Source organism: Heteronotia binoei, chromosome 2 (genome assembly GCF_032191835.1).
Source record: "Heteronotia binoei isolate CCM8104 ecotype False Entrance Well chromosome 2, APGP_CSIRO_Hbin_v1, whole genome shotgun sequence".
NCBI lineage: Eukaryota > Metazoa > Chordata > Lepidosauria > Squamata > Gekkonidae > Heteronotia > Heteronotia binoei.
Genome location: NC_083224.1, coordinates 38,660,063 through 38,676,954, shown reverse-complemented (window position 1 = coordinate 38,676,954; position 16,892 = coordinate 38,660,063). Strand labels below are relative to the sequence as shown.

General features: G+C 45.8%; 1 protein-coding gene across 1 annotated transcript in view; it reads right to left on the bottom strand.

The window, feature by feature from the left end:
* The window catches only part of LOC132567557 (opsin-5-like), a 104,279-nt gene that overhangs the window by 22,527 nt on the left and 64,860 nt on the right, over positions 1 to 16,892 (bottom strand). The window contains exons 2-4 of the mRNA XM_060233237.1: positions 14,275 to 14,362; positions 4,747 to 4,909; positions 1,060 to 1,187 (exon numbers count right to left, since the gene is read on the bottom strand). Coding sequence (XP_060089220.1) covers positions 1,060 to 1,187; positions 4,747 to 4,909; positions 14,275 to 14,362 — 379 coding nt within the window. The remainder of the gene's footprint in view (positions 1 to 1,059; positions 1,188 to 4,746; positions 4,910 to 14,274; positions 14,363 to 16,892) is intronic.

Below are 16,892 nucleotides of genomic sequence, written 5' to 3'. Positions count from 1 at the left end.
TGTGTATTTTTTGAAGAGTTGCATGATGATAGGGCTGTCAAGCCCCCAGTCTGGGCAGGGATTCTCCTGCTCGGGAGGTTCCCAATCCGCAGGCCCACCACCAGACATCGCTGGTGTGATGACGTCACAACAGGTACCATAGAGTTTTTCCCTCCCAAAATGTTAGATCGTCCAGGAAAACCAGAGTTTTCCCAGAAATGCCTAGAGCAGCCGGCACGCAGCATTGCTGGTGCGATCATGTCACTCGTGGGACATAAGTGAGAGCAGGGGTTTTTGTGTAGCAGGAACTCCTTTGCATATTAGGCTACACCCCCTTGATGTAGCCAATACTCTAAGAGCTTACAGTAGGCCCTGTAAGAAGAACCCTGTAAGCTCTTGGAGGATTGGCTACATCAGGGTGTGTGTGTAGCCTAATATGCAAAGAAATTTCTGCTAACCCCCCCCCCCCCCCCGAGTGAGAGCTCTTAAACCATGCTGGATGCTTCAGGGGCCAGTTTGGTCCTAGGGACTGCGTTGCTGCCAGTCCATATACATCCTGCAAAGGGGAAGAAAAAGGATGACTTTTCAAGGTGGCTTCTTTATGTTCTCAGATTGTGCAGCACTTTCATCAACATGCTTAATGTGCATAAGGTGTTTTGCATTTTTCCTCTCTGCATTTCCGTCCCTCTTTTAATGATGTCAGCAAAGATCCCATATTGTTTCAGTGTTGGAAAGGGGGGGGGGGATAGTCTGGTGACTGGTGATATTGAAAAGTAAGTTGTCCTCTCTTGCCCACCCCCTCACACCCAGCAGCAGACAGGCTGATGATTAATCTGCATATGCAAATGAAAAGGGAAAATGGGTAGATGCTGTATTATTTTTTTGTGCTAATTACTGCAATTTCAAGCATTTGATGAATAGGCTCCCTAATGGAAAGTCCTCCTAGGAGAGATGTTGCTAAGAGATTCATGACTTGTCTAACCCTGTGAAAGGGGGTGGTGGTAGAAAGACAGGAGTCGACGGAGATATTGAGGACAAGGAAGAGGACAGGATATTGAAGTGATGCTTCCCAGCACCTACCATATGCTGGATAACAGACCTTCATGCAGCAAACGGTGCTCAGCGCTGTCAGGCTGGTGAGACTGCACAGGCCAAAGAGAACTCCGCAAAAGGCATAGAAGGTGCACATGGCATGGTTGAACAGCCACCTGGAAGGGAAAGATAAGTAAGCAAAATAAATGACTTTCTCTTAAGGCATTTTTGGCTCGGCTATGGCAGCTCTAAAGAGATCCTTTAGCCACATGGATTCAGTTCACATACACTTTGCTGCTAAAATAGCTTCCAGGACTGCCTGTGCTCAATATATATGCATGCATTTTTTAAAAAAATGTTAACCCATAGATATTGTTTTTAAATGTATTGTTCTTTATTAGCTTTCATACACTATTTAAAACAAACAAACAAACAAACAAACAAACCCCAAGCAACGAGTTGAAGCCTACAGTCTGTATGCAACCAGAAGTGATTTCCTCTGATAAAAGGACTCTTCTTCCTTGGAGGTTTTTAAACAGAGGCTAGATGGCCATCTGACAGCAATGAAGATCCTGTGAATTTAGGGGGAGGTATTTGTGAGTTTCCTGCATTGTGCAGAGGTTCGATGACCCTGGAGGTCCCTTCCAACTCTATGATTCTATGATTCTCATGAAGCAAGAGGCTGTTCCGCTGCTGCTGGGGGGGGGGGGGCAGACACCTCTGCTAGCGTGACAGATCCTCAGGATTCAGTCCAGTGAACAGCCATCATCATTACATTTTTCCAAGAGGAAGACCTGTATATGTCGTGCAAAATTTTGTAGCCAGGAATGTTTGGATCTTCTCTGGGCTTTTTTTTTGTAGCAGGAACTCCTTTGCATATTAGGCCACACACCCCTGATGCAGCCAATCCTCCTGGAGCTTACAGTAGGTCCTGTACTAAGAGCCCTGTAAGCTCTTGGAGGATTGGCTACATCAGGAGGGTGTAGCCTAATATGCAAAGGAGTTCCTGCTACAAAAAAAGCCCTGGTTCTTCTGCAACTTGTTATAAAACATGAAAATTAAGCCGATTTTTAAATTTATTTGGGTATCTCTACACCACCCCTTCAGAGTCCTGCTTGAAGCAGCTTGCAATTCAAAAGACATCATAATATAAAAACAAGCCATTGGCCATAAACTGATGGCCATAAAAACTATCCACAAAACAGAAGCAGACTGTTAAGAAGGTAGTAGGTTAAAACTCCTGTGTAAAATATGTATGTATGTATTTATTTATTTATATTTCGACTTATATCCCGCCCTTCCCACCGAAGCGGCTCAGGGCGGCTCACAACACACAAACTTACATAAGTTTATCTTAAAAACATTTACATAATAAGGATTAAAACAGTAAATTAATAAAACATAAAAAACATAAAAACCAGCGGTCTGTTAAATGCATTCTAATTCCATCCAGAAATTCTCAGTGCCAGTTAGTTGTTGTAGGCCAGCCGGAAGAGGACTGTCTTACAGGCCCTGCGGAACTGCCCTAGGTCCTGCAGGGCCCTCACCTCTTCCGGCAGCTGGTTCCACCAGTAAGGCGCCGTTACCGAGAAGGCCCGATCCCTGGTGGATTTCAGACGGGCCTCCTTTGGCCCGGGGATTACTAGCAGATTTTGTGAGCCTGATCATAGTACTCTCTGGGGAACTTGTGGGGAGAGACGGTCCCTAAGGTAGGCAGGTCCTAGGCCATATAGGGCTTTAAAGGTAATGACCAACACCTTGTACCGGACTCGGAATGTTATTGGCAGCCAGTGCAGATCCCGAAGCCCCGACCGAATGTGCTCCCATCTTGGGAGCCCTAGTAGCAGCCGGGCAGCGGCAGCAGTTTCCGGGTTCGGCACAGGGGTAGCCCCATGTAGAGGGCATTACAGTAGTCCAACCTCGAGGTGACCATGGCATGAATCACCGTTGCTAGGTCGTCGTGCTCCAGGAAGGGGGCCAACTGCCTCGCCCGCCTAAGATGAAAAAATGCAGACTTGGCAGTGGCTGCTATCTGAGCCTCCATTGTCAATGAAGGCTCCAATAGTACCCCCAGACTTTTGACCCTGTGCGCCGCTGTCAACGGCGCCCCGTCAAAAACTGGCAGGGAGATTTCCCTTCCTGGGCCACAACAACCCAAGCAAAGGACCTCTGTCTTCGCCGGATTCAGCTTCAGCCTGCTCAGCCTAAGCCACCTAGTCACTGCCTGTAACGCCCGGTCCAGATTTTCTGGGGCGCAGGCAGGCCGGCCGTCCATAAGTAGATAGAGCTGGGTGTCATCAACATACTGATGACAATCCAACCCATACCTTCGGGCAATCTGGGCAAGGGGGCGCATATAGATGTTAAATAACATCGGGGAGAGTACCGCCCCTTGAGGCACTCCGCAATCAAGCGTGTGTCTCTGGGACAGTTCATCCCCAATCGCCACCCTTTGTCCCCGACCGTCGAGGAAAGCCATTGCAAGGCCAGCCCCTGAATCCCCGCATCGGCAAGACGGCAGGCCAGCAACCGATGGTCGACCGTATCGAACGCTGCCGATAGGTCTAACAGCATCAGCACCGCCGAGCCGCCTTGATCCAGATGCCGCTGAAGGTCACCCACCAGGTTACTGGTTATGCCTGGTTACTAAAAAAAAAAGTGAAATAGGCACCAGGTGAACCTCAAGGGAGATGGCCTTCCAGTCACCACCTACCTCACTGCTGAAGGTGGGGGCACAGAGATCAGGTAGAGTTACCAGCTTGTGGCTGGCCACTGGCGAGAGGCTGCAAGGAGTGAGAACATGGAAGGTGCAATTGGGCAATGGCAAAAATCTGAAAGTGACATCATGCCCCTCTAGGAATCACTGGAACCAATGGTAAAACTACAGATGTTCAGTTGAGTCCTAGACAGGTGTGATGTCACTTTGGGAGAGTTGCTTTCACTATTGAGTTTTTGCAATTTCTATAGGCGTCATGTCACTTCCAGGTTTTTTTCACTGAAGTGATGTAACATCACCTAATGGTGATTTACATTTTTTTTGTCCTGCTGGCTGATGAAGTTCTAGCAAGCAACAGGAACTGCGAGTGGGACATCTCTCACCCCTAGCAGACATATGACAACCCTGACAGCAGGGCTTGGCAGGCAGATCTTTTAGCTGGCACACTGGACAGTGCTGAAGGAGACAGTCTTTCAGGTACCCTGGTCCCAAGGCATTTAGAACCTTTAAAGGTAAGAACCAGCATTTTGAATCATGCCCTGAAATAGATGGGCAGCCAGTGCTGATCTTTCTTATTATTTTGCTTTTGATAGCAATTCCAATCACTCATCCTCTTTTCCTCTCCCTTTACTGCTTCTCAGCTGAGCCCCAGAATTAAGCTACATGGTAGCTCAGCTACAAGAAAGAGGGAAAAGCCCATTAAGGGCTGATAGGGGAGAAATAAAATTTGGAGCTGGTCTCCACCCCCCCCCCGCCCCTCTCCAAATTGGCTTCAGGCACCGTGTCTACTCTACAGCATGCCAGCCTGCAATTTCCCTGAGGATGTGGACTTAAGGAGGTCTTTAGTTAATGTGATTTATTGGAAGAAAATACAGGAGGCTAATTGGGTATACAATCATATTATGTGGAAGCTCCAAAATAGAGTGGGGGCTTTTGCGTGGAAGTCTTTCCGAGCTCCTTAGAGGAAGATTGGCTACAATCATATAATTGATTAATAAGGAATGAGGGAAAGAAGCTACCTGTGTGCAAAGAAAGATGGTGTGGCCAAGGGGAAAAGGATCACAGTCATGCCCACATCGCTGATGGCAAGATTTACAATGAAGAATTCAGCAGGTTTCAAGATGGCTCTCTTCCGATAGGCTACCAGGAGGAGTAGAGAGTTTCCAAAGAGAGACACGACACCTGAGGAAAAATCAGAGGCAATACCCACAGTGAAAAGGCACATCATCCTATATTCAGTCAACGAGTGACTTGAAGAAGGCATAGTATCTCCTGGACAATGGCATTTCATGTTTATCTGTCATACACAGATGGTGTAAATTGGTATCATTTCTATCTTTTAAAATCCCCCACTTCCACACTTGCATCAGTTTTACAACTCAGGGGGGAACATGAGAGAAGTTTATATAATTGTGTATGGGCTGGGAGGAGACTGGGAAAACCTTTTATCTCCCAAAATATCAGAACTGGGAGACTCACAGTGAGGCTGATAGGCAGTGGACTCAGGAAAGAAAATACTTCTTTGCATAGTGCAGTACTTGGAGAATCTATTGCTACAAACTAGAGATGGCCGCTAGATTCGAAGGCTTTAAAAGATGATTACACACATTCACTGGACAACATATTGATGGGCAAGTTCCATTTCCAGAAGATCTAATTCGATACTTTCTGTCCCACAAATGATTTCAAAAAGTGCAGTAGCCTTTTTCAGGTAATACTTCTGAAGCTCCTGTTTTATGTACTGGAGCAGCATACCATGCACTGGGTTCACTGGATGACTCTTGGTAAATACAGTAGTCATTTTGTGTGAAAGGGGTGGAATGTGTATTTTGAACACATATCCTTGAAAATGTGTCTTTGGGGTAGCACAAACCATTATTAGATAATATACGTATTGTCTTTTTTCACATAAAACAGCTAACCTATCACCCATGGCAAGAAGATCATACTGAGCATGCTTTCCCCATATGTGAGATAGGGGCACCAGAAATGCAGTGCCTGAAAAGAGCGAGCATGAAATCATCCCATAGATGAGGGAAGCAACTTGGAATGCAAATGCAGTTTCTTCTAGAAAATGTTTTACTGATCTCTTAGAAGCATTTAGAGCCATACAGACAAACTGGACTGCAAAGCCTGATTTTCAATATTTGCAAGCAAAATTTGTCCTCCCAGTGATAACCTAGTCTTTTTTTTCCCTGGGGGTGGGGGGAGGCAGGGAGGGCATTCTTTCCCATGAGGATAGGCGACATACAATAATATACTGTGTGCACCGAAGAAATGCGAGAAGGAACATCCTGGATTATGGCAAATCCAACTGAAGCTGCTCTTTTGTTTGAACTTAGTTGAGACAACAGTAGTAATTAAAATGTAATGCCGAGGATTTTCCTTTTTCTATTAAGTCATGCTAATTTCATTTAAAAAGAGTTTTTCCTATGTGATTGCAAAGGAGGACCTGAATGCAACTGGAGCACATGAGGGAGAGTTGGATCGGTTTCCTAATAGATTAGTTGGCAAATTAAATATTATGATAACAGTAACATGCCCAAAATATATAATGCTTGATATAGCCTCTTCTCCACCAAAGCTGCAGCAGAACCTGCTCATTCTTCAACATTTAAGAGCTGATATATGTCAAATTCCAAGGAAAGAATTGGAACCCAACGTCCTTGTTTTCACTGTGATTTTTACTGCAAAGCATAATTTGGTCTCCTTTGCTTATGGCTTCATTAACCATATCCATTAGGTTTATTATTGTATTGGCTGATTATTTTCAGTGCGTGGAGACTGCTGAGTCGGACTGTCTCAGTTGCCTGAGGGTAGCCAAAAAAGGAAGGGTTTTGGAAGCTGTTTTGGCTCGAAAGATGCACCATAACAGCCACTGCTTCCTTTCTTGGGGTGGGAGGCAAAGATTTACAGGCACTAACTTACCTCTTGATGGTGCTGTGCAAGTAATCCCAAGCACAATTAAAACCTTCCTGCACCTGTATTTGTTCACAGTGTTCCTTCTCAGTTTTGTGGCTCACTTTCTTGCCCTGTTCTATAATTTTTGCCTTGCCTTGACTGACTGACTGATTGAATTTTTGACTGCCCTTCCAGATAGCTGGGTTTAGGGCAATTAACAACAAAACTGTAATTTACAATAGAATAAAACCGGAATAATTAAGACCATCAAACATTACAGTTCCCCAAAAAGATGTTGTCTGAATCCTGGTGGTGCTGCTATTTCACAGGGTGGGGATGAAAGTGGGAGTGCCAAGATGAAACCCTGGCTGCCCTCTGCCAAATGCCTGGTGGAATATATCTGCCTTACTTGCCCTATGGAATGGTAATATGTCCTGCAGGACCCAGATGGAATTTGGCGGAGACTTCCACCAGGTTGGGCCCTGGCCCTGGTCAAGGACAGACGGATGTCTCTTGGGCCAGGGACCACCAGCAGATGGTGGTCACCAGAGAACAAGGCTCTCTTGGGGGTATACCTGATTCCTGTTGTCTTATCTTCCGTGTCTTAGGCTGAAAATATATCTTACAGGACATAGGTAGATATTGTTAAGGTTTCCTTCTGAATTCTCATAATGTGTAATAGCCAGGGCTTTTTTTTTCTTGGGGGAATGCAGTGGAACAGAGATGTGGAACCTTTTCATGGAAACAAAATTCTAAGAAAAAGTTTAAAAGTTCATGAGGGGCACCCATGTGCTTCTCCATTTCCTTCTTGAGAGTTCTGGCACCTCTTTTTCAAAAAGAAAAGCCTGTCAAGAGGATCTCTTACCATTGTTTATTGTATTCCCCAACACCCTGTAGTAACCTTAGGCCTGGCTTTCGCTTGCACTCCTTCTGCCCACTATCTCTTTTCAGTACCAAGCGCAAATATCATTCTGCCTAGACTTCGAAGGAGCCAAGGTCAGTGTCTGGTTCCCAGGGATTATGTCTGCACCTGCTTTGAGAACATGGGAATGTGACTGTGGGGGGAGGGATGGGCAGCTTGGCGCCTTTTGCTTTGAAATGTAATAGTTAACCTAAGGTATCTGAAGGGATGCATTCCCGCCATTGTCAGTTTTCACAAGGAGCCTCTTGCCCTGAGGTTTCGGTATCTCAATAAAAACTCTTAAATGATCCTTGAGTGCGTGTGAGCTAAAAGTCCAGGGACTTGACAACGCCCTGATAATAGCTATGATGGGAGAGACCATGGCTCACTGGTAGAGCATCTGCCACACGTGCACAAGGTCCCAGGATCAATTCTTGGTATCGCCAGCTAATAGAATCAAGAAGACTGAGTCGGGAGAGCTAGTCAGGGCAGACTGACAGAGACATTGTCTGACTCAGTCCAAAGCAGCTTCATGTGTTTAATGTGAGAATTATTGTGGTGAAATTGGGAAAGTGTTGGACAAAGAATAGGGAGACCTGGATACTAATCCCCCCCTCTGCCACGAAGCTCATTCAATATACTTGGGCCAGTCACTCTCAGCCTAGTTTCCATCACAGGTTTATCATGGAGACAGAATGGAGTAGGGAAATCCAGGCATGGCTGACCTCATCTCCTTGGAGAAGGGTTGGATAAATACATATGGACAGAAATCTGAGCTGATTAATTGCATGAATCTGTTGGTATATATAAAAGATACTCTGGAACGTATCTAGAGATCTGGGTTTAATTCCCCCAGTCCTCCACATGAAGCTGCTGGGTGACCTCTGGTCAGTTACTGTTCTCTCAAGAACAGTTCTTTCAGCCCCACCTACCTCACAGTGTGTCTGTCATGGGGAGAGGAAGGGAAAGAGACTGTAAGCTGCTCTGAGACTCTGAGTGAAGGGCGGGATATAAATCCTCCTCCTCTTCCCGCTCCTCTTCCCACTCCTTCTCCTCCTCCTTCTCCATGCTTGTGGTGCCCTATTCAGACTATAACTGTTGTACATGTGCCTCCACACCATTTTTCTATCCTGAAATGGCCCTTAGGGAGTACTATCAGCCCTACACCGGGGTGTTTCCCCAATGAGACAAATAGCGGCGAGGCTCTTGAGGTCAGACTTCTGTACAATTAGGATTTCCAAGTCAAGACTGTCCATTCCTCTTTGCCGTAACCTAGAGAAGGCAGAGTAAAACACCTGCTTTCTGTTGGACGAGGCTCCTGGGAGGATGCCTGCCTTTTGTTAAGACTGACTTCAGAACAAATTGTCACAAAAAAGCAACCCAGGGATTACACCAGGAAGGCTATTGCCAGTCTGACTCAGAACATCAGGATGATTGCTAAGGTCTGTTTGGGTGGTCAAGGACAATGCAACAATTTAGGTCAGCGATAGCACTGGGAATGCAGGAGAGGGAGCTCACGCAGCCTGCGGTGACTTTTCAAGAAACTTTTTGGCATGAGATCGTGACTGCTATTTCCATTCTTATTCTAATGTGGCATCAGCAGTAATGCAGGAATGGATGCTGAGCTATTCTTGGCGGATGGGTGATAGCTATTTAGAGCACATCTCCCTGGTGCTTTTGAAAGCCTTTTAGGCAGTAATATCTATTGCACTTTGGGATCCTCTGGCACCAGTTCTTAGAGGTGCTGATGCTGTGCTGACCACCCACAAGGCCTCAGTCCTGGAATTAACCTATTTGGTCTTGATATAACCAAATTAACCTGTTCAGTCTTAATATAAATATACTTTTTATGATTAATGGTCTTTGACTGCAAATAAAACGTGCATTCATTCACCCACAAGGCTCCACTCCAAAGAAGAGCCAGGCTGGTATTCCCGGTGGCTATGAATTCTGTTGCCATTTATGGATGCGCAGCTAGCTCAACTTTTTATTTGTGTGCACCATTCTTTTTTCTCCAGAGTTTTTCCTGTGTATTTATTCTCCAGCTGCAACCCAAACCCTGAGTTAATTGGGGTGGGAACATCACTCATGATGTGCGGGGGATGGTGTCCATTTTTAAAAAATGATGCAATTGTCTTTTTTACAGCTGCTTAGTAGCATCCAGCAAGCATCTTCCATTTAAATCCTTGTGGTTCAGTTTTTGCACATGCATTTTAGCATTAGCAGGCACATGAGGAAAGCCCACTGTTGAAATTGACCAGACCTTTTTTGCAACTGACAAGCAGCTGTGAATTCCCATTTTCCATATTGCCCTGCACTATGGAATTCTTTGCTGTGATATCTGCCACTGTGAAAAATGGAACTATGAAAGAGTCACAGGATCTCCTAATATGGGGGAACATGATGAGTGCACGGAACCCACTGACACTTGGCAATTGCAAGTTGTGAGAGGGCAGCCAAGCCAGGCTCATCTGGAAGTAGCTGCACATCTGGAAGGGTATAGACATCTAAGCCCGCTCCACTTGCAACACTGCCACCCTTTTCTCCCCATCAGGTTGCTTTCTCTTCCCAAGCTCTGGGAGTGATTTTGGGGTGGGGGGAGAGCTATCTGGCCTTCTTCCTGCTTCCGGACGGGTTTGTCATGGGAGGTGGTGGGTCTTCACCCCTCCATTCCCCCTCCCCTCCAATTGCTGTGGTCATTTGCCTTTCTGAATTGTAAACAAATTCTTGCATGTTGAAGAAAAAAATCTGCTGTCCACCCCTGGACCAAAGGAGGACAGGTTGCGTTTGACACAAGCCAGGGCCTTCTCAGTGGCAGCACCAGAGTTATGGAATGCTCTCCCGGAGGCCATAAGGGCCCTGCGGGACCTTCCTACATTCCGCAGCGCCTGTAAGACCAAATTGTTTTGACAGGCCTTCGATGCTTAAACTGAGAGAGAGCTGCCACCTGACATCAGCTAGAGTTCCCGGCGACCAACTGTCTGAAAAGCAGAACCGCCAACATAGTAATGGTACAGCACCATGGAATAGTTTTTAAATTTTAATTGTATTAATGTTTTATAGATTTTATTGATTTATTGTTTTAAATTGTGTAAACGACTGCTGTAAGCCGCCCTGAGTCTGCTTGCGGAGAGGGCGGGATAAAAGTCTAATGTAAATAAATGTAAATAAATAAATAAATGTAAGAAGCCAAAGTCTCAATCTGCTGTTTTGCTCCTCCCTCCCCTGTTCCAAGCCAGTTCTCAAACAGGATGTGTTGAGCTGTCTCAGATGTGTATAAGAACTTCCATGGCTCTGTCTTAAGGAGGAAATACATTACAAAGCAAACAGCCCACCTTCCTTGGATGGTCTCCTCCACTGTCCTGGCTGGCCCAAACAGCGGGGAGGAAAGGTGGCACCCGCCTGGCCTGAGAGGCAACTTGGGAGCAAGTGGAGGAGGCGGCAACAGCAGTGGTGAGGCTGCACTCAAGACACCACCACTGATGAAGGCGGCAGCAGCAGCAGGAAGCAGAGGATAGTCTGGGGCTGCTGGTGGAACTCAAGCAGGTCCAGTACCCCAGCTGCACAGCCAGATCCAGTAGAAGCACCCTCCATGGCACCCTGCCTGCCCACCCCCTGCTGCTGCATCCAGTTAGTATTCCTGTGCCAGCTGGGAACAAATTCTACCCCAGCCATACTAGTGGGATTTTTTTGCTAGACTCAGATCTCTTGTAAAAAAAAGAATTTAAATGTAAAACAGAGGCTATAGAGTGAGCAGAACAATGTGGGTTTGGGAGTGGCCTCTGAGGTGCTGGGGGAAAAGACAGGGAGGGAAAATCTGTGGGAATCTGTATGCTTTTGGATTACCTTCGGCTTGGAAGCAAAGCAAGAGGGGAAACCGCCACAAAACCACTTTCAGAAAATTTGGGGAAATAGCAAACAGAAAGCAAACTGAGAGCTGAAGGGACAAAAATAAATGCAGAATGAAAAAGAAAACCCGATGGACATGCAAGGTGAAAGGGGGGAGAGAAATGCAGAACAAAAAAAGAAAACATGATGGAGAAGCACAGTGAAAACAAGAGAAGGCAGAAAAGGAAAAGGCCCTTCTTTTGGGGCTATCTCCAAGACCCATCACATGCAATGAAAGAATGAGTGAAGCATGTAGGCGTGCCTTTTACAACCCATGTATGTGTTTGTATGTGTAACAGAAAAGGGAAGGTGGACTGATAGTTTTGTGGAAGCCCCACTGGCAATAACTGGAAATCTTATTTAAACATAATTCTGTGGTTACAGCTGGTATTGCTTACCCCACAAACTCTTCGGCTATAACAGCAACATATGCAACCTAAATGTCGTCAAGTCGCAACTGATTTATGGTGATCCCAGCTAGGGGCTTTTCAAGGCAAGTAAGAAAAGTAAGTAAGTGGTTTGCCTTTGCCTTCCCCTGCAGAGTCTTCCGTGGTGGTCTCCCATCCAATTACCAACCCTGCTTCGATTGGGCAATATATGCCACCTTCCCTCCTGCTATAAGAGCTGAGGAATCATTTTTCTTTTTAAAATTAAAGCTGAGATCCCACCAGCTCAATTGGGTATGTGTGCATAACTTGACATAATTTATTTTTTTGAAAAAGGATGCAGGTTTGTCCATTTTGCATGATGTATGCCGAATCTGGATTGTTTAGGTGTGCCGAATCTGGTTCATTGCCTCTCCAAAGGCCCGGAGCACATGCCTGATCAGACACCCAGGTTGATCCCTTCATTCTTGCGAGTTATTTTTGCTAGGGGACCATCAATCCCTTTTCTCCCTGACAGTGGTGATCCCTTTTTCAGTGCATCATTAAGCATCTCCAGGAGGCTGGCAGGACTGACACTGATTAATTTCCTCTGCTGCCTCTGGAAGTCTGAAATAGACAAATTCCCGAGAAGGCAGATGGCTGGGATCATGTGTATCGAGTTTCTGTTCTCGTGCTAGGCTGTGAGTACAGTGCTGAATGGCCACTGTGGCGGCAATCCATAACATAACACGGAGCTTCTCAAGAGCCTTGCTCAAGGGTTCAGAGTTCTTCATGCACATGGTTTTGCTTAGGGCCTCCTAGTGGTTTCACAGCAGAGACAAAGTTCCAATCAAGGGCTTCTTGACTGGTAGTGTAGTCTCTTAGTCACTATTAGCAGGTGGTGGCGTAGTGGTAGAATGCCTATTTCGCATGCAGAAGGTCCTAGTTCATTGTATGGTATTTCCAATAGCAGTAGGTGATGTGGAAGACCTCCACCTAAGACACAGACAATACTCGACCTTGATATGGTCTGGAGCAGTATAAGGCAGCTTCACAGGTGCTATACCCACTCTCTGTTTTGGCTGTTTTAATACTGTGACTTCTGGCTCCAAGAATACTCTTCAGAAGCAGTGTCTAAAGATCAGTTTATAGGATCTACCAACGCAAATGTTAATGCTTTTTCTAGATGGTAGCAGTTGAATGGAGAATTTCAAGGTTGTGTTTTCTGGTGCAAAGTTGTCCATCCTTTGAGGTCATTGTAAGAAGTCCTTCTCCAGATGACTCAGGGGCCTACTTGAGAGAAGAACTCTTTGTTGTTGTGACACATTTATGAGGAGAGGAGAAGGAAACTGGATTTATACCCTGCCCTTCCCTTGGAGTCTCAGAGCAGCTTACAATCTCCTTTCCCTTCCTCTCCCCACAACAGACACCCTGTGAGGTAGGTGAGGCTCTCAGAGCTCTTTTGAGAACTACTCTTAACAGCTCTGAGAGAATTATGACTGACCCAAGGTCATACCAGCAGCTGCATGCGGAGAAGTGAGGAGTCAACCCTGGTTCTTCCAGATTAGAGTCCACACACTTAACCACTACACCAGCCTGGGTGTTCCAAGTGATTCTTGCTGGAACCATCTTTGTTTCAGCCTCCTTCTCCTCCTTAGTTTGCTGCTGTTTGAACAATGCTGTCGCCATGTTGACATGATTGATGGATTTTATTGTTATTTAATTATGTGGGTTTTGGGGGTAAACTTTAAAAAAAAATTGCTACCCATCTTGAATATTCATAAAGAAAGGAAGGGTGTCTACAAGTCTTTTACACAAACAAGTAAAATTGAAATGTGCACAATGGAATACTCCCCTCCCCAAACAAAGAGTTTTCTAAAAAGAAAACATGTCAATAAGAAGGTTAAAAACCTTGTAGGACATGCTAGATTTCCATGTACAAAGAAATATTCTAGATAAAATTGTTTAATTTTGTGGAGTAGATATAACACTACAGGAGGTTTTTAAAAAGTCCAGTACAAAGTCCTGTACAAAGTAAAGTCCAGTACAAAGTAAAGCTCTCCCTAATTCCTATGGGAATTACTGCTCTTATGGTGCAATCCCAAACATAGCTACACCCTTCTAAACCCACTGATTTCATTAGGAGGGTGTAACCCTGTTTAGGATAGCACCATTTATCCTTCGTGTATAGCTCAGAAGACTGAGACAGAGATGTTTGAGGTTTGTATCCAAACCAAGTTTTGTTCAAGAATTTCAATTCCCCAGAAATATCAGGCGCCTAGTGACATTTTTCTAACAAAAAATTCAGAACTCTTCCAACTGTACTGAAGGAGCCCAGACGAAAAAAACAAAACCAAACCACCCACCTTTATTATAAATCAATTGCGTAAACAAACACCAAGGTCTTCAGAACCTGCTCATGCTAGATCTGCTGGCAGCTTATCTGACTTGCTGAAAAACTCTTTGTTTTGTGTTTTGCTTTTTCTCCTTACCAAAAAGTGAATACAGTGTTCCAAAAATCAGGTCTTCTCCTTCAGATAAGGTGGAATGGAACGCTGAAGAACTGGAGGCATTTTCCATCTGCAACAACAATAACAACAACAAAGGACATTAAATGCAAGTCGGGAGGGATTTTGGTTCACCGCAGAACATTCAGCGCGCCTTTCCCCCGGGAAACAGTCCGGCTGTCGTATTTTTTGCCCAGGTGCCTTTTTGCCATCTGTGGCTAAAGGGAAGTCAACTGGCGGTGCTGCAAGTACATTGCTGTGAATAAAGGAACTGACGGTTCATAGAGATGGTGGCACCGAGATTCAGGCTGTGTGGTGGGTTGATAATAGGATCAGGCTTGGTCCTGGTAATTCCGCTTGATTATAGCCTGGTGCATTTAATTACAGATTATGCTGATTAGCTACAGGGTAATACTTCTTTTTAAAAAGTTTTGACTTAGGTACTTTATGGGCAAAAAAGGCCACTTAGCAGTTCCCGCTGTTGTGCTTCTCTCAATACGCCTTGATGAGGCTGCCACGAGTTTTGAAGCTTTGGGCTCTCAGGGGGCCTGTCTGTTCTAGCCCTCACACTAATTACAGTGGGCTTTAGCAGCTTAATCAAACCGTGAGCAGTCAAAGATAATGTTTCCAGCCAGGATCTAGGCTGCCTCTGCATCAGTACCCAATTCAATGACATAAACACAAAGACAAACAGAGAAGTTGCCAGCCTCCCAACGAACTTTCTGCTGGTTAGTCATTGATGTCACCAGGTCTTTTTTTTGTAGCAGGAACTCCTTTGCATATTAGGCCACACCCCCTGATGTAGCCAATCCTCCTGGAGCTTACAGTAGGCCCTGTAAGAAGAGCCCTGTAAGCTCTTGGAGTATGGGCTACATCAGGGTGTGTGGCCTAATATGCAAAGGAGTTCCTGCTACAAAAAAAGCCCTGGATGTCATCTTGACAGCCTGAAAGAAGAGCCTGAAAGAGGGGGGGGGGGAACAACCTCAGAGGAATTGGTCTGTAGTCTGGGGATGCTCTTTGAACCAGGCCGACAGCTGGATAAACAGGTGGGAGCTGGAGCTGTGGCCAGATGTGTCTTTTACCAGCTCAATGAGTTTGCTACCTGTAACCTTTCCTGGACAGACAAGATGTGGACACTATAGGGTCACCAGCCCAGGCTTACCAACTGGAGGAGGAATGGGGAGGGTGCACAGAATCACCCATGACATGACATTGCTTCCATTGGGTTACTCTTAAACCCTCTCCCCAGTGAAACACCATTGTGGATCTCAGCTTATGACAACCTCATAGGGTTTTCAAGGCAAGGGATGAACAGATAAGGCAACCCTGAACTTCCTTGGTGGTCTCCCACCCAAGAAAGAACCAGAGCTGACCGTACTTCCAACAAGATCAGGCTAGGCTGTGCCATTTGGTCAGAGCACTTTTAAAAGGCAACTACACAGATCTAATAGAGATAAGGTCTACCAGGGATTATTGGCAATGATAATTAAGTGGAACCTCCATGTTCAGAGGCAGTAGTCCCCTGAGTACGAGGTGCCTAAGGCAAACAAGGGGAGACCATGGTCTTCCTGACATTGTCTTTGAGCTATGCTGACTATTGAGGGAGCTATCAGGCCAATGCTGGAAAGAGGACTAGAAGAAGAAGAAGAAGAAGAAGAAGATATTGGATTTATATCCCGCCCTCCACTCCGAAGAGTCTCAGAGCGGCTCACAATCTCCTTTATCTTTTCCCCCCACAACAGACACCCTGTGAGGTGGGTGGAGCTGGAGAGGGCTCTCACAGCAGCTGCCCTTTCAAGGACAACCTCTGCCAGAGCTATGGCTGACCCAAGGCCATGCCAGCAGGTGCAAGTGGAGGAGTGGGGAATCAAACCCGGTTCTCCCAGATAAGAGTCCGCACACTTAACCACTATACCAAACTGGCTCTCCAGAAGGGCCTTTTGCATGGTCCAGCAGGACTCTTCTTCTGTTCTTAAACCCAACTGTACACAATGAAACTTCTGAGCAAACAAACATAGAAGTTAGCACTGTGGGACACTGGAATAATAATCTATTAAATAAATAAGAAGGCAGGATGGATGCTTTTGAGAGTGGATTCTATGGCACTGTATCTCACTGTATCCCACTGAGTTCTCCCCAGTCTTCCCCCTCAAGCCTCCAGGAACTTCCCAATCTGGATCTGGCAACCCAACCATCCCAACCCCCACTGATAGCCAAGGGTTGCTAGATCCAAGTTAGGAAACTTCTGGGGATTTGATGATTTAGTCTAGGAAGGACAAGGACCTAAGTGGATACAATTCCACAGAGTCCACCCTCCAAAGCATCCATTTTTTCCCAGGGGCCAGATCTCTGGAGGCTGGAGATGAGTTCTAATTCCAGGGGGTCCTCTGATTCCACCTGGAGGCTGGCCTCCCTTTTTGGCTGCCTTGTGTGGCTGCAAAAGTCACTGTAAAGGAAGCAAACTGCAGAGTCTGATTGTCCCCTTCTCACGGGCAACTTGCCAGACAAAGGGAGAGTGCCCTGCTGCTGCCCGTGGTAGAAGCCCTACAGCCTCCATAGAAGCAACAGGTGAACAGATCGGCCCTTGCTTGTTTGCTTTCTGA